The 21,329-nt window shown below is 47.6% G+C and overlaps 1 protein-coding gene across 50 annotated transcripts in view; it reads left to right on the top strand.

Moving 5' to 3' along the window:
• Positions 1-21,329, top strand: part of SORBS1 (sorbin and SH3 domain containing 1) — a 232,296-nt gene that overhangs the window by 201,811 nt on the left and 9,156 nt on the right. For 19 of the 50 annotated variants that reach the window (XM_058697256.1, XM_058697251.1, XM_058697242.1 and 16 more), the window contains 7 exons: positions 1,033-1,079; positions 4,465-4,579; positions 4,722-4,847; positions 6,527-6,721; positions 8,242-9,015; positions 20,398-20,457; positions 21,035-21,225. In XM_058697256.1, coding sequence (XP_058553239.1) covers positions 1,033-1,079; positions 4,465-4,579; positions 4,722-4,847; positions 6,527-6,721; positions 8,242-9,015; positions 20,398-20,457; positions 21,035-21,225 — 1,508 coding nt within the window. The remainder of the gene's footprint in view (positions 1-1,032; positions 1,080-4,464; positions 4,580-4,721; positions 4,848-6,526; positions 6,722-8,241; positions 9,016-20,397; positions 20,458-21,034; positions 21,226-21,329) is intronic. The other 31 variants (XM_058697260.1, XM_058697253.1, XM_058697269.1 and 28 more) reach the window with 6 other exon arrangements.

Below are 21,329 nucleotides of genomic sequence, written 5' to 3'. Positions count from 1 at the left end.
GGACCGCGAGATCGTGACCTGGCTGAAGTCGGACACTTAACCGACTGCGCCACCCAGGCGCCCCTTGATGGAGCTTTTAAATACCATTTTATGTTCCTCACTGAGTCTCCCATTTCCCACCCCCCACCCCCCACTTTGTCCTCTAATATTGAAGAGGAAGTGTGTGAGACCACGTTAGGAATTGAGAGTTGATCTGAGGGACACTTGAGAGGCTCGGCCAACTTCAAAGCAAGGAAGTGACAGACAGAAATATTTGAGAATGTTATTTGTGCTCTTGCGTGACCGTAGATGGAAGCGTAAAGAACACAAAGTCAAAAGAAGCTCTGTACGTGTAGGAACTAGAGGTCAGACCTGAGTGTGGTTTTGGAGGGAGGGCTGGCGTGACTTAGCAACAGACTTGAGGAACTGGAATCTGAGGAGGACTTCCAGGCCTGGGGGATCCAGAAGGAGAGGAATACCCAAAAGGGAGGGAAGTCCTGGAGAAAGAGAATGAACTCAAGGCTTACTCTGTCTGGCTTTTGAGGTGATCTCACAGGACATGAGTAATATATGGAGTCAAAGATGACCTGAGAGGTGAATCAGGGTTTCATCCACTTGCAAATCATAATTTTAAGTCAGACAAATAGAATATGTCCCCCAAAGATGGAGACAGTAGATAAGGAATGTCTGAGGACTTCTGAGTGGTGTGTGTGTGTGTGTGTGTGTGTGTGTGTGTGTGTGTGGTTGTTGTTGTTGTTTTTAATAGTCATGGTCAGCTTTGGGGAAACAGCACTTCAGCTATGGGACTTTTCAAAGCATCTCTTCCCCAAATCTGGCCCTCCTTGGGGAGATTCTCATGCATGACATAGTTGATCAAACATTCATCTAATGTTCTACTGAGGTCAGATAAGTGGAATTTGGCCCAGATTTCTACACCAGAATGAACTAGTTAGACTGAATTTTTCTGCTTTGCTTTCTGGAAACTTCTGAAAATGTGTCCTTTCCATTGTACATAAATTGTGATTTTAAATTGTGACTGTTTCTTGTGTTTAGATGAGACCTGCCAGAGCCAAATTTGACTTTAAAGCTCAGACCCTAAAGTAAGTACCACCACTTTGTTGTTATTTTTAACTGCCTCTTTGAAACACAGCTCACTTGTAGAGAAGAGATAGAGGAAAAACAGCAATGATTCAAAACAGTAATTTATAGAGTTTACTACGTGCCAAAGACTATTCAAGTTACATATGTTAACGGATTCAGCCCTCACCAGAACCCTCTGGGGTTGGTACTATTATTACCCCCTTATAGTAATGGAGAAACCAAGAGGCTGTGAGGGTAAGGAATTCGTCCAAGCTGGTCAGTGCTAGAGGCAAGGGATTCAAATCCAGGTAGCCTGGGCTCCTACCACCATATGCATGCCACCCTGCTGCCTCCTATACAGGGATTCAGTTTCCTTGATGAAGCGGAGGCCAAATCTGACCCACTCTTTCTCTGGAAGAACCAGCACCAGTCTCTAGGAAGATAACTTTTTTTCGGTTTTGCTACAACATCTTACGACATTCAAAGCTTATGGGAACCCACAGAAAACCAACATTTCTCTAAGTATGTTCCTCAAAGTGCTAGCTGTGTAAAATATTTCTTGAAAAGAGTATTCCATGCTAGAAATGAATCTGGGAACCACTGCTTCCATATCTCCCATGCCCCTTTCTCCCCAGAGACTTGGCTATTGACGTAGTAATAGCTCTAGAAGGCTTTCAATGAAGAAACCTGATGAGCTCATTTAACCCAGTGTTACCTAAATTCACATGACCAGGAAGCCTTTCTATCTCCATGGAATGAAATTTGGCAAATGCTACTAAAGACTGGATTCCACGAGGAACTTACTCAGTTCCTATCTAATTATGGGTTAAAATGGGCCATGAGTTTCCACTGGTGGCAATACCAGCAGCCATCCCATCGTCCTGCTGATAGAGGTCCCACGTCTCCATCCTCGGTGATGGGAGGGAGAGTTCTTCATCACTGGACGCTGGGAAATGCCATGGAGAGGCCACGCAACCATAATTCTGATCTTCTCCTAACGCTAAACGTGACCAGGCCACAGTTCCCGGACCTACGTACGAATCTGCTGTGTTGGGTTTATTTGTAATTACTCTAGTCCTTTAGCTTATCGGCTCATGAGAAGTGGCGGCCTAGTGTGCTGGGAAGATGGGCTCTAGAGTCAGGAAGCCCCGTGCATGAGTCATGACTGTGCCACTTACTGTCTCTGTGACCATGAACAGGGTCACCAAGCTCCACCTCAGATTTCTTCATTTATAAAATGGGCATAAAAATGCCACTATCGCGGGGCAGCTGAGGCAATGCTTATAAAACATTTTGCAGAATGTAGCAAAAGTCAGCATCTCCCCTGCCCCTTCTTTTTAACCAGAGAGAAGATAACAGAGGTATATAAATTGATTTTTAGTTTAATCAAGCAATACCTTTTCCCCTTTTTTCTTTGAATTGAGCGAGACCCACATAATCTTTGAATGGTATTGTGATGATTATATTTGTGTAGATTTCATTAAAATGTCTTAGAACAATTTTGTCCTCAGAGCGACCTTGTCAGAAGAGAGGGAGAGGGCTGATGGAGACAGAATTGTCACTATTTATCAGTATTGCTAATGCTGGAGAGAGGGCTCCTTCCTCCTGACTCGGTGCTATTATCACACCAAGTTCCCTCCTAGAACAGTTAACAAAGCTTTTTTTTCTTTTTAATTTACATCCAAATTAGTTAGCATATAGTGCACCAATGATTTCAGGAGTAGATTCCTTAGTGCCCCTTACCCATTTAGCCCATCCCCCCTCCCACAACCCCTGCAGGGGTTGTTCTCCCTGGAGAACCCTCAGTTTGTTCTCCATATTTATGAGTCTCTTCTGTTTTGTCCCCCTCCCTGTTTTTATATGATTTTTGTTTCCCTTCCCTTATGTTCATCTGTTTTGTCTCTTAAAGTCTTCATATGAATGAAGTCATACAAAACTTTTTTTTAAAAGAGTAAATGACAGGGGCCACCTGGGTGGCTCAGTCGGTTAAGCATCCGACTTTGGCTCAGGTCATGATCTCACAGTTCGTGAGTTCAAACCCCGCATCAGGCTCGCTGCTGTCAACACAGAGTCTGCTTCGGATCCTCTGTTGCCCTCTCTCTCTGCCCCTCTTCTCTCTCTCTCTCTCTCTCTCTCTGTCTCTGTCTCTGTCTCTCAAAAACAAACATTAAAAAAATAAAAAAAAATAGAAGAGCAAGTGACAGATCCATTGACTTGAGTCTTCTAAACATCTTTAATCACTGGGTTCTACTTTTCTCCACAGTATGTTACTTGAAAAAGTGTTCTGTAGGAGTGCTCAACTCAACCAAGTTAAACAGGTTTCTTACCCACAGGACTTCTCTGAGCCTCTACTGTACTAATACATGTGGTGACACTCTGGAAAAGATCTGAAGTATATCATATTACTGTTTCTCAAGCCTTGTTACCACCAGACCTTGCCATGTGGTTCTTTGGGACATGGGCATGTGGTCCCCAATGCAGGAAGGATGGCAGCCCCAAGCACCCCATGGCACTTCACCTTTGGCCATGACTGCAGACCTCTCAGCCCTCCTCAAGCTATCCTCCTCCTTGTTTACCAGTGGGGCCGTCTCCAGCTGCAAATCACTTAGGGTGGCCAAGCAGGGGGCGTAGAGATCTCCAGCAGGAGTGGATATGCTGAGCGTGTCGCACATCCATGTGTCCATGATTGGGGAGTGAAGAGAGGAGGGAATTCAGAGCACTGGCAAGGAGAGCTATAGCATAAACTTGGCCAAAGACATTCTTTCTTACGGAGACAAATGCCCCAGGTCCCCTTCACGGGCCTCCTCAGGATCAGAATCTTGTCTACCAGTGCGAGACCCACAAAGTCTGCCTTGTTCCTGCATTCAGCACACTGCTGACTTTGTGTAAAGTCTTCCAGATGTGCCCTCGTTGTTGAGCCAGCACCTGTTGCATAACCGTGGGACTTCCTGGCACACTGCAGAGTAGGCACCCCCCCTCCAGACTGCAGTCAGAGACTTTCTTCCCACGCTGTTGGTTTGATGCAAATGGAAAAAGATCGAAGTCATTTTTTTTCTTAATTCAAAAAACCTTTCAGTGTGCCTGGCTGGTTCAGTCAGTGGAGCATGCAACTCTTGATCTCGGAGGTATGAGTTCGAGCCTCACGTTGGGGGTAGAGATTTACTTAAAAATAAAATCTTAAAAAAAAAAAAAAAAGTTTACATCCGTCCCACAGAAAACTGGAAAGATGCCAAAAGAGATGTAATTTCCCGAAGAGTAGGGTTCTCTCTTCCAAATATGGAGCCCCCTCTTGTATCATCTGTCTCCTTTGACCTCACTCAAAGTCTCCTTTTGCTGAAAACTGGAGTGTCTTCATCTTCCACATTTTGAAACATCTGCTAAAATGCCATGACTCTCTGTCGACAGGGAGCTTCCTCTGCAGAAGGGGGACATTGTTTACATCTATAAGCAGATTGATCAGAACTGGTACGAAGGAGAGCATCACGGCCGGGTGGGGATCTTCCCGCGCACCTACATCGAGGTACTGTAGCTCCTCTTTCCGGGGAAGAACCCCGTCGTGCCCAAACCACCACTTACTTACCAAGACCTTGTGTTTTGTTTCCTCCCTTCCTCTCCTCGCCCTGCTTTCTGCTCTTTTCCTTCTTCTCTGCCTCTCTTCTCAGCTTCTTCCTCCTGCTGAGAAGGCTCAGCCCAAGAAGTTGGCACCAGTGCAGGTTTTGGAATACGGAGAAGCCATTGCTAAGTTCAACTTTAATGGTGATACACAAGTAGAAATGTCCTTCAGAAAGGTAGGCGCCCTCTCCTCTCGGCTCTGGGGCTCTGTTGGATGGCCGGGTTTTGGTGGGGAAGTGGCGTCACAGCCAAATATAGCCTGGTGGTGCCATCGCTATGCCTAGGAGATGTGCCCCATCAAGGATTGCATTAAAGGCAACTGGAGAATTTTCTGAGGCGAGGAATTTAAAAAATAAACCCCAGTCTCTGTCACGGGTTAATTACATTAAGTTCATTGACTAACAGCAGTATTTCTGGAATCTTAGACCTCTTCAATCAATATTTATTGAGCACCGAATGACATGGTAAATGTTGGTGACTAGGTTTCACACTATATTAACATCGCCCTCGTAGAGAAGAGCAAGTCCTTTGACACCAAGAGAAGTTTGAAATACTTTGAAGCCAAAAGTTAACGGGTTATCAGCCGTGCAACTTTTGGGGAGTTAAAGAATCTTTCCAAGCTGCCATTTGCTCATATGTAGAATGAAGATAGAGGGGCCTCTTCTGTAGCTGTTTTAAAAGGCTCTGTGAAGCCCCCAGAGCGGCACACAGCAGCTGGTCAGTGCTCAATGAATAGGAGATGGCGGGGTTCTCCTCACTGCCCTCGAGGAGCTCGGCGCGCTCATTTTCAGACAAGTAAGCTATGCATGGATGCCGTCTTTCCCAAGGATCAGATGCTCTCTTCACGTGTCAGAACTCTCTGGATTGCTACAGTTACTAGTTACTGATTTTATTGAGTATAGAGGGAAATCAACACACGCCTTAGAAAAAGATGAACTAAGGGTGCCTGGATGTCTCTGTCACTGAAGCGTCTGACTCTTGGTCTCAGCTCAGGTCTTAATCCCATACTTGTGAGTTCAAGCCCCGCATTGGGCTCTGTGCTGGGCTTCAAGTGTACTTAAAAAATAAAACAAACAAACAAACAAAGCAGTAACAGCTAAAGAGATGAGCTGCCTTATGGAAAAGAGAGGCACTGGAAGCACCCTAAATGCCCAATATGGGGGAACCAGTAATTAGGTCGTCATATGTGTGTACAACAGGATAGCCTGCAGTGGGCCCTTCAGCTGCTGTTGCAAAACCATTAAAAATGTAGAATTATATTCCTTGAGAAAGGAGGTTTACTGTATGTAGAAGGTTGGAAAAGGGAAATACAGTGCAGACTCCATTTTTGTAACAACAACAAAAAATATGTGCAAGTCTAATTCAAATGCATGGAATTAAATCTCTGAAATACATCATCTATCAAAATATGAACAGTGGTTTTCCCTGAGTGATCATTTTATGGGCAACAATTATGTTCTGCTTAATGTTTGTGTTTTAACTTTTCTATAATGATACAGGGGAAATTAAAGTTATAAAAAGGAAGGAAAAAGATAACCCTCCAAAACCTTTGCCTTAGAGAAAGTTGGGTATCGATTTTGTGTTAAATGAGGCAAAAACCATACGTTTGGCTATTCGCTTGGGGGAATGAATCTGAAATATTTCAAGACCGAGCTTGACTTCCCAGCCTCCAGGTAGCTCTCCTGCTGTTAGTATCCCCATCTCGATGATCCGGGTTTCGTCCGGGTCTAGCAAGGAAGGTTTCTCTGAACAAAGACTGTGATAACTGATGAAGCATGGCCCAGGGTGCAGGTGGGGGCCTCAGGCATACCAAGGCATGCTGGGACAAGGACCCTCGTCTCGCCGTGTCTTACAGGGTGAGAGGATTGCGCTGCTCCGACAGGTGGACGAGAACTGGTACGAAGGGAGGATCCCAGGGACGTCCCGGCAAGGCATCTTCCCCATCACCTATGTGGACGTGATCAAGCGGCCACTGGTGAAAAACCCCGTGGATTACATCGACCTGCCTTTCTCCTCCTCCCCAAGTCGTAGTGCCACCGCGAGCCCACAGGTACCTAAGCCTCTCGTCACTGGTTTTCACACTCATGACAGATACACAGTGCCGATGGCACACAGCCTCCCGGGGTGGTTCTTCCATGCTGTGATTAAGAACCGTGTGCAGTAATGCAGAGAACACACACCAGGGTTTGTTTCCATGCATACAAATGACATTTTTTAAGAACTTGGAGGGAGCACGCTTATTTGGGGGAAAAGAAAGAGCTTAAGGTGATTGCCCTGAGAGTAAGATGATTGGGGCAAGAGACATAAGAGTCTTTATCAGTTGGTCCAAAACTCTGTATGGGAGCATCCTGCCCTGGGTGAAGCTGGCTGTCTGGGGACCACCAGTGTCCCATACATACCATGACCCAGCATGCTTCTCTTCATCATCTTACTGGCCAAGGCTGGCCTGCAGAAGACAAAGATTCAAAGAGAGAATTGCATGTTCTCGTCCTCAGACATAAAGACTAGATCCAGAGTATTCTTTGCAAGCAAGAACCAGGCTGGGAAAGGAACATATAGCATCGCTACACTGGGCTGAAAGGAAGTAGGTTTATAGGCGTAATAAGATGTTTGCATCCCTAAACGTCATGAACAAACTGGTTTTAAAAAACATGAAGTGTTCCAAATCCATCCCTACTTTCCCAAAGCCAAGAAAGAATGAGGGCCTTGGGTTCAGAAGAGGCAAGGTAGAGTGACTTCCTGTGGAGGACACTGACCACACCACCGTGGTCAGTTGTAAGGAGGGTGGCAGAGGCGTGACTGGACCCGGGATGACAATTGGATGGTGCCTCTTTTCTGTCATCCTCTCATTATTTCCTCCTCTTCCACCTGCCCGTCACTGACCCCAGGGATGGTTCTGGGCAGAAAGAATGAGACGGGCTGACCCAGGGCTTTCTGCACAACGAGATCCATATCCTGAGATCTCGTGGAGAGAGGGTGTGGGGTTGGCACAGGCCATTCTGCTTTGTGATAATACGAGGAGCTCGGCGAGATTTTTCACTGGGGTGTAGCCAAGCACGACTATAGAACGAGACAACTCCACTACTCATCCTCCTCTCTGGAAGGCTCTTTGCTGAGAACCCTGGAGAGAATAAAAACCCAAAGAAGTGGCAGGGCACCTTTTTGGCCCTTTGTGGTGTTGTGGGTCAGTTGTAGAAGGGGTGGGGTGGGGCGGTGCGGGGTGGGGTGGGAAGCTTCGAATGTGTCCCTTTGAAAGTCTGACTCTGCAAACCAGGCCAGCACCATCTGTAAATGCCCTGACAGGCCCCTTTCTCCCACGTCCATACCACTCGCTTCACCTCTCCTCCGCTACCTGCACACACCATGCACACACACGCGTGCACCGACATTCTGCTTTCTCTCCAGTCGCACCAAACGATTTCATTGGGGGGACACCAGAGTGTCCTCATCCTCTCCATTTCATTCCTCTTTTGTATATCCCTTGTGATTGTTTTCCTTTCTTCTTTATGCTGACACTTGTACCTTTTGCTTCTTTCCTTTGTTTCTCCTCTCTCTCCTTTTCTTTTCAAGTCCCCCGGTCACAGCCAACTCCTCATGCCGGCCCCCTCATCTCTGCCCCACCCCCACCGAGCCCTGTCCCCTGAGATGCACGCCGTCACCTCTGAATGGATTTCGCTGACTGTAGGGGTCCCAGGCAGGCGGTCTCTGGCCCTGACCCCACCCTTGCCTCCTCTGCCGGAGACTTCTGTCTACAACACTGACCACCTCGCCTCGTGGGCAAGGCCCGGGCCCTCCCTGTCTCTCAGCCTGCCCCGTTCGAGCTGGGCAGATCGTTCCACCCCACGCTCCCTGACGTCCCCACTGGCCCTGCCTCCCCCCCACAAAGCCTCCTCCCTGGTGCCCGGTGCCCCGGCCTCCCTGCACATCAACGGGGACAGTGGTATCCACGTGCCACCCTCAGGTGTCCGCCCGGAAAGCTTCTCACGGCCGCTGCCGGGGAGCTCTGATAGGGTCATCTGCGAGCTCAGCGACGCCTTTAGCAGCCAGGGTAAGCGGCAGCTGAGGCGAGAAGAGCGTGGACAGTGTGAGAGGAGAGCAGAGCGGGAGGCAGGTGACAGATGCCCTGGAGCACCCAAGATCTCTAAGAAGAGCTGCTTGCGACCTTCAGACGTGGTCAGGTGCCTGAGCGCGGAACAGAGACTCTCAGATCTCCACGTCCCCGAGGAGAGCCGGCCCAGCAAGCCCCTGGGTAGCCCTTTTCCGGGAAGGGAGGCTGAGCAGACAGAGCCGCGTAGAGGTGGCGAGCAGGCTGAGAGGAGGGCTGCTGGGAGTGCTGTGAGCCAGGTAGGCCTGCAGCATGACCGTGTGTGCCTTGGCGTCTCAGGTGCAAGGGGGGCTGGACGTCTCACCCGTGGCCCAGTGGATGCCGGTGAGAGCCCTGTGCTTGCCTTGGGAGCAAAAATATTACCCAGGAGGGAACGCAGGGGTCATCGACTAAGGTGTCAGGCTGGGGACAGTTGGAGGCGAAGGACAGTCTGCACTCGGGCCTCTTGAGGTGACTTAGAAGTTGCTCCCATCTTGGGCGCCTCTGGGCCCGGTGCAAAAGCCCGTGAGAAGGAAGACCTTCCTCACGCCCATTCAGGCCTTGGAGACTTTCCTCGATTTGCTCTAACACAGCTGAGAACACCAGGCTTCAGTTTGGCTCCGTGTGGTTTGGTTTTGTGTGAGACGCACTTTGTTTCCATAACCCATGGCGCTCTGCCAGTGCTCAGCTGCGTCAGGTCTGCGTCCTGTCTCGTGTTTGTGTGGGAGCACAGGGCTTTTGTGTCCTGATGCACAAGTGCGTTTTGGTTCTGGGGACCAGAGCTGGGGCCCTGGGAGGCAGATATAGGGTCCTTGAACGGACACACCAGGTTTTTATGGGACTGGCCCAGTTTCTCTCTGGGTCAGCTGCAAAGATTTCAAGGACCACAGTGGCCTTAGGGTGTTTGAGGGCTGAAAAATGGGAGGGTGGGGCTGGGGGTAAGCTTGGCAATTAGAGCATGATTCTAGTTTTGGCTATGCTGTTCAATACCCCAGAAGTCAAAGACTTTGGACAACTTCTCCAAAGTAGCTGGGGTTGAATGCCCATTCACCTCTTACCGTCTATGCCTGGGCGTCCCTTGCCCTCTCTGAGCCTCACCTATAAAATGGAGATGATGCTCTACCTCCTAGTGTGGCTGAGAGGGTTCCATGAAGTAATGAGTGTGAAGTGCCAAGTGCATGGGGTGGGAACAGAATGTGGTCAGCTATCCATTTTGGGTGGTCTAGAGCTGCTTCTGGAATTGAGAACATTCTAGAATGCCTTTAGTATCAGATGGAATTCTTAAGTCCCATTTATTATTTACCATGTACAGTGCCCACAGTAGACCATGCTTGATCCTCAGGCCCGCAACCCTAGTTTTTCTCTAAAGTTTCATTTATTCACTCAACAAATATTTATTCGAGACCTGTAGACACCACCCTGTACTAGGGCAGGGTTCAGGGGTCAGTGCCTTCCTGCTCTGGAGGAACCTGTGTTCCAGTGAGATTGGCAGACACAGCCGCATCATGACCGCAGTAACAGAGGTAGGCTCAGAGGCCACAGGAGGACAGAGGCCTGAGACACAGACCAGGCCAGACCTCCAGCTCCAGCCTGATGGTTAGGAGTGGAAGATCTTGCCACGGGAAGAGCAGTGTGGAATAGTGATGAATAATCAGGCTTAGCCTCTCGCCAGCGAGCCACTGTTTTCTCATGTGCAAAGCAGGAGCGAAAGTCTTCCCTCCCTCATAGGGTAGTTGTAAGGATTAGATGAGGTAAGTGAGGTGCCTGGTATGTGGGAAGGCTCCATAAAGTAGATTGTTTTTCCACCTCTGAGCATGGGGCCCAGGGAAAATAGCAATACCCGGGGAAGGCCTTGCCTGGTAGAGCAGGGGCTCCTGGAGTGTGTGTTCTAGGAGGGAGAAAAGGGTGTGTCCTGTTAAGGAAAGAATAGTTGGTTAGGGAGAGATAGTGAAGGAACTAGTTGGGAAGAATTTAATGTCTCTGACACGGTAACAATTCTGTAAATGTTCTAAGTCAGCCCACAGTGCCTAGAGACCTCATTGTTGTCAGCCCTGAGTCACCAGCACAGCCCAATTCCAGGACCCAGCGCGTCCAGGACGTGCACGTAGTGCCGGGGCTCTGGGCGAGTTTAGGGATGCATACTTCCCACTTCCTAATGGAGGATGGGAGTTGGGGGTGGTAGCTGGCAACATGGAAAGACAGGCCTGTTGAAAATTGGTTTTCCTTTCTTGGTGGGCCTCCAGACCCCAAGTGTACGACTTCCTGTCCCCTCCCTTCCTCCTGCTCTTCCAGGGCCAGCCCCTTCCCCACGGGTGTGCACAGCCCCGGGCCCTGGCCTTGTTCCCTCTGAGAGTTGGAGGAGTTGTGTGAAAAGGGCTCCTGCCCACACACCTCCCACCCAACCCCTGTGCTTTCCCCTCATATGACTGGGACCCGGAGCCAGCCGCTCGGGAAAGGGGGACCTCCAGAAGCTCCCTGCCCCTTGAGGCCCTCTTTGCATGACAGAGTTAAAGATGGAAAGGACTTCAGGGACAACTGTTCTTTGGTGGCCTGCCAGCTAGCTGTGGCCTCAGGCTGTGTCACTTATTGGGATAAATGCATTGCAGGCCAGTGTGTGTGATCAGGAAAATTGTCAGTCGCTGTTCTCCTTGGGGAACTGAACCAAAAGTTCACTTTTATTATAGTTGTTAGGAAGCTTGGTTGAGTATGTGGCCAATAAGCGAGGGGGTTTAGCTGAGTAACTTAAGTGAAAAGACATTCCGAAATGCTGTGATCATTTATTCTTTCACTCAAGTATCTAGGATGTTCCAGGCACTTTGCTAATGCTGCAGGAAACAGAGAGGGATAACTGTCATCAAGTGCTTCCCGTTGCTCTCAGGAAAGTGTCCTCCTTCACAGGCTTTCAAGGCCTCATGTGATCTGGCCATTTAGACAGCAAGCCAGCTTCACCTTCCAAAACCTTCCTGCTTGTTTGTGTGGATAATTCCCACCTGCCCTTTACTTCTCCACTTAGATGTTACTTCTTCCAGGAAATCTTTCCTAACAACCTCTCCCAGCCCCTGTAAAAGTGGATTAAGTGCTCTGACCTTCTGCTTCCATAGCCCCTGCACCAGACTTTAGGGGGCACTTCTCAGCTCTGTTGTATTCTTACCTTTGCTTGTCTGTGTCACCAGTAGAGTGTTAGCGCCCTAAGGTCAGGGATCATGGTTCCTGATATGTGGAAGGTATTCAATAAATATTTGTTGAGTGAAAGAAAAGATTAACAAGTGACTGACTCCAGTGAAAGGAATGTAGGATCTCCATTGGTGGGGGATAAGACATGTTCACAAATAATTATGATGCAGACAGGAAAGGAGAGTCAAGTAGTTCACCCTGAAAGTTCAAGATGAGGAGAAATAGTAAGCAACTGGAGAGGGAAGGTGCCAGTCTGATAGACTTTGTAAGAAATGTGGCATTTCATCTGGGGCTTAAAACACAGGGAGGTTTATAATAGGCAAACAGCAAGAGGGTGTCATTCGAGGCAAGCAGATAGCCCAGCCAAGACCCACAGGTGGGAACGTGAACAGGGGTATGGAGCTTTGGGAGCTTTGGGTGAGGCTTAGTGTGTCCACAGGTACATAGAAGGGGGTTCTGGGGAAGGGGCCGGGAGCAGAGCTTGGAGGGGCTCCTGTATAGCACGTAGGTTTTCGTCCGCACCTCCTAACACTGTGTCCGGTCCCCTTCCCCACCGTGACGTGCCCCTTGTGAATCAGTTGTCAGACTTCCCTGTTTGGTGCTAAGTCCCTGCATTGCTGCTTCCTTCCCCTGAGTCACCTGTCCAGCCCCACCCCTGCTGCCCCCCAGCTGTGCGGATGTGTGAACACTTGTGTAAGGTTTGGCTTTTCACTCCTTTGTAGACTCCCAAGCTGAAATCACATTGAGTCGGTTGCTCGTTATTAGGTGTGTGTTCTCTGGACAGCGGAAGGTGTGGATGAAGTGCGGGGGGTGTTTAGGAGAACCCCAATCTAGAAAGGAGAGCGCTGTGTCGAAAGTCGGGATCCCTGGGCTCTGGGCCAGCTCTGCTGTTGGCCTGCTGTGTGTCTTCGGATGAATCACTTCCCTTCTCTGGGAGCTTCCTTATCCATAAACAAAAGATTTAGACAAGAGAACTAAAGTTGTTTTTGGCACTGATATTCTACGATTAGCTAAAACTCCTGTATAAATGAAAGGGAGAAAAAGAACAAATCCAAAATTTTAAGGAGGGGGTTTATTATAGACCTGCAGATGTTCACAACTGAAAAATGAAAAGGTTTTCCCTTTGGCGGGGGTGGGAGGGGGCAGACAATGACATAAATACAAAGAAAATGCCCAAGAGTTCAGAATCATCAACCAAATTCTTGGATTTTATCAGGCATCATTTTGGCCAAGGAGGTTTGGGGTGATCAAGACAGTGAAAGAGAAGAGCATCTTGGAAATCTGTCATTAGCATCATCAAATATTTATTGAGCCTTCCCAAGATAGAGATGCTGTTTGCTGACTGGCATCCAGCTGTGGTTTTTAAGAGTTCCTACAATTGGTGTGAGAGATCCTCATAGAATTTCTGAATTAAAAAGAACCTTTACAGATCATCTACTCCAGTGACTCTTAACCTTTTCTGGGTCACAGAACCTTTGAGAATCTGAGGTCAGCTGTGGACTCTGGGACAGTAGTTTTGGGACGAGGGTAGTGCACACCCAGTTTTGCATCAAGTTTCAGGAGATCCACACCTGAGTCCATCCGAAGGCTCCCTGGGAGTCCGTGCCTCCCCGCCCCATGCCCAGGCTAAGAGCCCCCCCGTCTGTTCTCCTTTTATGACGAGATGAGAAAACTGAGGGCTGAGAAGAGTGACAAAGTTTCTGTGATATTTGTTTGGGTCCCAAAGAGAAGGAATCCAGTCAACAGTAAAAGCAGCATTCAGAAAAGCCGTGTGGATCCTCAAAGCATCTGAGAAGCACAAGAACAGCCTTGGAGAAAGGAGAGGAGAGAGAGCTACTCAGCTGAAGGCAGAAAGATGCTTTGGCGGATTCCCTCGGAATCCATGGAAGCTAGCTGCATTCCCAGAAAGATCAGAACAAAGACCTAGCCCTGCTCTGAACGTGGAAATGAGAAATAGAAGGGAAAGCATGTAATGCAGTTTACGAGAACAAAGAGGAAATAAAAAGTGGTAAGATACCCAACTAAAATTGGAAACATTTTCCTTTTACTCAGAAGGGAAATCTCTAAATCTGTACAGAGGGTTTTTAACAATTTGCAGGAAGGGGAGAGGCATTGGCCACAGTTATAAAAATAATCAGGTGTTATCTCAACACCTGAGAGTAGGGAACTAAGACCCAAAGTGGAAGTGTCCACCCCCAAAAAGGTGTTAGGAGAGATGGTAGGTATCCATAGCAACCCTCATGCCTGTGTAGCCACACAGTACCTCCCGAGGTACCTCCTCAAGGAGTACCTCCTTGATCACTGACCTCTCCAGCTATTCTGATGTGTCCCTCAGGCAGAGCACAAGTGCAGAGAATCAGGGTGTCATAGAATGCACAGGACTTGGTGTCTGAGAGACCGGGGTTCACGTCCTGGTTCCTCAGTTACCAACTCAGGCATGTTGGGTCTTAGTTTTGTAAGATGAGGTAAATGTTGACCACCTTGTTAAGAGTATGAAATGAGATAGCATGGAGATGATCACGCCCCGCACAGAGCATGTCACTGTGACTCAATAAATACCTGTTGGATGATACCAGGCCACAGGGAAAAGGAACAAAAGTTTGCTTTATCCTCCTTCTCCCATCCCACCTAAGAGAGGAAGATGGAGGTGGGGGAAGAGAGGAAGGTAGAAAATGGAAGAATCCTTCTACTTTGTGTGAACAAACCCAGAGTTTAGAAAATTGAGAATTTGCACTCTTAACTTAGTGCTTCTCCCTGCTGTCTCGTACCTGGAGTATGAAGGCATCCTCTTGGAAAGCTTCTGATTTCTTCATCTTCGGATACACATTTGCTATTACTCCTCAGATCACTTTAGGAGAGAAACAGACCACATTACAGACCATGAGGACAAGGCTGAGTGTTTGGGTTTAGTGTTGTAATCAGATTCAGATTACAACGAAGTAATGTGTTCTCTGTGGAGTAGCCTGCAAGAGGGTTGTGTTTAGGTGGTAAATACCTGAACCGGTTGATTGTAATTTGTTTTATGTTTAAGCTGGGGTATTTTTCTTTTCTTTTTTTATTTTTTTTAATGTTTATTTTTGAGAGAGAGACAGAGCGTGAGCAGGGGAGGGGCAGAGAGAGAGGGAAACACAGAAACAGAAGCAGGCTCCAGGCTCTGAGCTGTCAGCACAGAGCCTGACACAGGGCTCAAACTCATGAACAGTCACATCATGACCTGAGCCAAAGTCCAACGCTCAACCGACTGAGCCACCCAGGCGCCCCTAAGCTGGGATATTTTTCTTAATAAACTGAAGGAGAACTTGGTGGGGTCCCATTTTTTTTTTTTTAATTTTTTTTTTCAACGTTTTTTATTTATTTTTGGGACAGAGAGAGACAGAGCATGAACGGGGGAGGGACAGAGAGAGAGGGAGACACAGAATCGGAAACAGGCTCCAGGCTCCGAGCCATCAGCCCAGAGCCTGACGCGGGGCTCGAACTCACGGACCGCGAGATCGTGACCTGGCTGAGGTCGGACGCTTAACCGACTGCGCCACCCAGGCGCCCCGGTGGGGTCCCATTTTGAGGGTCCTATGGGGGTTTTCTAGAGCTGAAAACCAGAAGCCCAAACCATTCAGGCCTCTGACACCTCAGGCCCAGGTGCCTGTGGTGTTCTGAGAGCTGCAAATCTACCGCCGTCCAGGGCAACCCCTCACCTCCCATGCTGCCAGAAGGAAGCTCTCCATGTACATCTGGAGGCTGCAGTCACAAGCCCTCCACCCAGTCCTCAGTGGGCCTTGAGTGGGGTGCATCTGTTCTTTTTTTTTTTTTTTTTTAATTTTTTTTTTTCAACGTTTTTTTATTTTTTATTTATTTTGGGACAGAGAGAGACAGAGCATGAACGGGGGAGGGGCAGAGAGAGAGGGAGACACAGAATCGGAAACAGGCTCCAGGCTCCGAGCCATCAGCCCAGAGCCTGACGCGGGGCTCGAACTCACGGACCGCGAGATCGTGACCTGGCTGAGGTTGGACGCTTAACCGACTGCGCCACCCAGGCGCCCCGGGGTGCATCTGTTCTTAAGGCAGGTCAGCCCTGCCCAGCCCTGGTTCTCAATTCACAGGATGCATGTACTCTTATGTTAGAAACTTAGAGCCAAGAAGAATGTTTATGTAAATCATGTCCAATCCTCTTATTTTACTAAGAACTTGAAATTCAAAGACATTAAGCGTTTTGCACAAAAGATAGCGAGTTAGTGTCATAGCCTGGAACGCAGATTTCCTCATAACCAGTCAGGTCTCCTCCTGGGAGGCCAGTGTGGGTCACCAGAAAGAGAGGTGGGGTGGGGTCTGGGCAGGTGAGAAGATAGGTGTGTGTGGTGAATTGAGGAATGCCGTCTCTGAGCCACTCTGGGGTATTAGGAGGGCAGAAGGGGCCTGAGATGCTTCCAGGGGGGTAAGGCCACACTGAGGTTGAGTTCTTTACTCTCGTTCACATCTCCAGGACTTTCTGCTGTTCTGTACCCTGCGGGCAGTTTATTTGGGGCTTCAGGGCTTGGGCACATACCCAAAGCTGGAGGAGAATGCTTGCTAACTCCCGTGTTAGTGCCAGGTGTTCTGTGGATCCAGAGGGATTAATAGCCCCAGGGAGGCCAGGGTCAGATTCCTGGGGCACTTCTGTGCACTGCAGATAGAAGGGAAACAGAGCACAGGTCCATGCAGGATTGCTCACTCTGGGAGAATAAAGTGAGCCCTCCAGACCAAGGCAGGGGGCAGTGTGTGAGTGCGTGTGCAAATATGGAAGAAAAGCAGTTTCTGGATCAGTAACTAACTCCTGCTTACTGATGGGGGTGTGGGGAATGCCTCTGTGTGTGTGTGTGTGTCTGTGTGTCTATTGGGCTGATGGCTGTTTTTCTAAACGTGAAAAACTGGGGCGCATCTCCAAGAGTCTGAAATGTACTTGGCGTAAGATAATACTCCCTTTATTCTTAACCCCGGATGAGGTCCTTGTTAGAACTTTGTCTACTTTTAGGCTTAAATAAGTAGGGGGAGGGTGCAGAGCAGCACTGCCCAGGAGACATATAACATGAGTCATATATGTAATTTAAACTTTTCTGGTAGTACAATGGAATGAATGAAATTAATTTGAACAATATCTTTTATTTAACCCAACATATCTAAAATAGTATTAAACTACTGATAAAATTACTAATTGATATAATAGTATATAATCAATATAGTAATTATGAACGATAATAGTTTGCATTCTAAATTTTGTGCTAAGTTTTTGAAATCCAGTATTTCAAAAGTGTAAGTATTTTTACACTTACAGCACATTTCATACTGGCCACATCTCAAGTGTTATGGGCTACCATATTGGACAGCACAGGTTCAGAGAAAGAGATACATAAAGCTATATACAGTTAGAAAATGGGGCCAGGGAAAGAAAAATCTATACCTAAAGGAAAAAAATCTGAGGGTCAACAGCCTTCAAAGTAAAGGACAAATCCCTACAATGAATATCAGTGGTCTCTACTGCCCCTGAGGATTCACCTGCCACACGACACCCCCCAGAAAAGTGGTTTACATCTCAACTACCTGAAATGTTTGATTTAAATATAAGGAATCCATTTCAACCAGGGAGAAATTGAATCTTAGCTAATAGGATAAATGTTTATCTTGCCTTTGTCCCTCATCCCACACACTATGAGTAAGGAACCAAACTATCCTTACCTCTCGGGGACAACTTCAGTTTGTACTAGATGTTAACTTTGTCTCAATGCGAAGGCTATGATGATGATTATCCTCTGATTTGGATACGACCTGAGACCAAGGAAGGTATTAGCTATGTCAATATCCATCCAGTACTGTGGATCCTTGAGTTCATGACTGGACCATATCAATTACCGTACCCTGTACCTTTTACATGCAGAGAAAGTATTCAGGAAGAGACAGGACAGTGTCTACTTTCACAAAGGGCAGAAGCTGGGTGTTGGTTGCTATCATCATAGACATCCCAACGTGGCTCGAGAGGAGGTGGTGAATGTCAGTTAGACACCGAGGACTCAGTCCTCAGTGGCTTTGCCACATCGTGCAAACCTTCACACTTCCCTGAGCCTTAAAATGTCCTTTTCCACCCTCTCCAAGTCAAAGGGTTAGTATAAAAGTCAGATGAGGTGATGGACCTCCATGTGCTTTTAAAGCTTTTGTTTTTAAGTGCTTTACAAAAAAAAAAAAAAAAAAAAAAGGGCTAATAAAATATCAGGTTCTTTTTACTGTATGTGATTCACCAAGCCTCTCTTAAGCACCAAATATTTGCTTGACGATCAGTGCCAGTCCCTCCTTTGAGATTAAGTTGATTGTAAGATGCTACAGGGCTTCTGTAAGCTGTGGACATCATGTGAAGAGATTGTCCACATCCTCTCTTTGTTCTCCATTTGGCCTGAGGTCATTAGGCCACCAGCTGAAGTTTGGGTTTTTATGCCAACTTTTATTTTCATGAGGTGTGACCCAGACTGATCAGTCTTGCCACACTGTAGCTAGCCAAAGAACTTCAGTGTAGGATAATTAAGGTCCTCTTCAGCCTTGCTCCCCAAAGTTTATCTGTGGGCCAGCATCGTGGGCATCGCCAATAGACAGACAGAGTCTCAGGATGCACCCCAGACGTGTCAAGTCAGAGTCTGCATTTTAACAGGATTCCCAGGCGATACCGGCATATGCTAGAGGTTGAGAAGCAGCGCCCAACAGCATCCCATCAAGTGACAGCCTTGGCTTCCGTGTCCTCTGGGATAGGCAGCTTCCCTCTGTCAAAATCTGCCCGTGGGTGTCACCTAGTCACCCAGAATACACTTCATTCTTCTGACACCTGAAAACCCACGTAACAAGTGCTTGGAAATGTCATTACTTTCCTTTGTTACACAAAAGCCTTGATCCAGAGGCTGGATGGGTAGTAAGTAGAGCCACACAAGGTCACCTGGCAAAGGTCTGTGGGTCCTGAGACATGGGAGAAGGAACGTGAAAAGGCCCCTGGCAGCTCTGTCTCTTCCTTTACTCCTGTCAGAGTCCAAGGTTTAAAAGATGGCAGTTTTGAAGAAGTTAGAGAACTTGAAGAGGTTTTCCAGAAGGACAGGAGTCCTTCTGGAAAAAATGATGTCTGGAGTAGAAGTTGGTCCTGCAAGACACCCTAAAGAACGAGGCCATTTACAGTGGAGATGAGCAGGAGGGGGCGGTGTGGTGGCGTGCCCGGGACAGCCCGGCAGCTCGACTTCTCGCTCACTGTGGGACGTTGGGGCGTGCACTAACCACCCTGAGCGTCAGCTTCCTGGCTTTTAAAAGCAAACAAGATGACAAAACCTGTTCTGCCTATCTCCAGGGTTTCTGTGGGACTCATGGAAAGTAGTGTCAGTGAGCACTCTTAATAACATGGTAAATGGTCCAAGGATGAAAGAGAAGGTCCAGTAGATGAATCCAGAAAACAAGTCAACCACTAATTCACTGTGTGACCTCGAGGGAGGCCCTGGGCCTCTCTGAATCAAGTGAGCCATATGTAAAAGATCTCTGAGTGCCCTTCGAGAAGGCCCTGGAGCTGCTGTGGCTCATTGCTATTAGCACACATTACCAGGGGCATTTCTCCAAGCAAGATGGCTTTTCAAATATTTATTTAGGGAAAGTTCTGAGAGTTTGGAATTGAATGCTTTCTAGGGGAAATGATTCCAAACACTCTTCCCGGCCTATACTCTGGGAGACCCATTTACAAAAACGGGTCTGCTTGGCCATCATTGCACCTGTGTTTCCATGTCAGCATGTGGTACCTGAGCTGGTGAGTGAAGAGCGATGGTTTCATTTCTACAGCTATGTCAGGACACACAGTCCTATTTCTGGAAGCAGGCCCTGCCCTGTGAGATATCTGAACTCATCTCATACCTGACTGGAGTGTGTCATGTGCGGACTTCTCCAGGGGAACAGTCTTGTTTGAGACTTCAGATACTCCTGGGGAGTTTTTCAGAAGCATTTCTCTCTGTTTTCATAAGTACCCCAATATGGCATACCTGTTAGTTTAATGAGCCTCCTTTGCCAGAGGAGGCTTCTAGTCAACGGCTTTCGGCACAGCAGCCCTTCCATAGATGCCTGCCAGCTGAGAGCAAAAGGACCAATGTGTGTTTTTATGGAAGGTCATAACTGTTCCATAAGACAGCCCTTCTGTGTCTCTTTCCTGCCCATCTGGGGACCCTGTGTTGTCGATGCTCACCTCACTGCATTCATGCTCCGAACTTCCCATTCTGTTGCCTGGATGCTTGCTTCTAACTCTGTACATTGCATTTCCTCCTGTGCGCCCACCGTGTTGTCATGGAAACTCGAGCGCCATAGGCCACGAGTATCCGGTGTCATCGAGTGTGATGGTGTGGTACGTGTATTTGCTCACACTTTTATTTTGAATCCGTTCCAATGTGACATCTGCTAAAATGTCTCCCTTATAATTTGCTTGGTGATCACAGCCTTCTCATCATTCATTGAGAGCAGGACCTGATCTCACAGAATCTGAAAAGAGCTATGTGGTAAGATGCCTGTTGAATAAGAACTGTAGCTTTTCTAAAGAGAATCCTTACTGACTTCTAGAGTCTCAACTGGAGTAATGCCTGGCTAACTCACAGAGCCATGATTTACATGGCTGTTGTCCTAGAGGGAAATATTAGGCCACCCCCTTCCCTCTCAGAAAGCAGAGGTATTTCGAGACCTTATTTGTACTCTGCCTCCATGTGGGATTAAGTTAATGGTTAGTGCATGATCGGGAATACATACTTGCATTTCTATCTTGAAGTTATTCACTAATTACAGGCTTTTATGCTGCTGCCTTTGGTTTTTTTTAATAGTCATACTAAATCCCAAATTCTTCTGTATCTTACCTGTTTTTTCCATGCTTACGCCTGGATCCCTCCTGCACTTCACTACTGGAATATCTATTTTTTTAACCTGGATCTTCAACTCTGTTGTTTCCCTGGACTTATGTGCTTCGTCTGGAATGTTACATCTCTTCCTCTCTTTCTTTTTCTTTTTTTTTTTTCTTTTGTTGTTTTTTTGTCCCCATGTTGACTGTTATATGGGGGTTTCTGGATATCTCGGGGCCACTCACAGGAAGCAGTTTGCAATGAGATCATAAACATTGCCGAAAAATCTGTTCATTACTGCAGCACTGTTTCTCATCCCCTTGACTTTCATCACAAGGTATCCCCTTCTGACAATAAATCATCTTTAATCATTTCTCAGCAACCTCAAGCCCAACAGCGAAGAGTCACCCCAGACAGGAGTCACACCTCACAAGATTTGTAAGTATACTTGGCAAACTTCCTTTCTCACATCACATGCTTGGTGGACTCCTGGCTTTAGAGAGTGGGTCATTGACCAAGTCTGGGGCAGCCATTTGGGGGAA

Source organism: Neofelis nebulosa, chromosome 13 (genome assembly GCF_028018385.1).
Source record: "Neofelis nebulosa isolate mNeoNeb1 chromosome 13, mNeoNeb1.pri, whole genome shotgun sequence".
NCBI lineage: Eukaryota > Metazoa > Chordata > Mammalia > Carnivora > Felidae > Neofelis > Neofelis nebulosa.
Note: the sequence above shows the minus strand (reverse complement) of the source record. Positions and strands in the feature narration are given on the sequence as shown.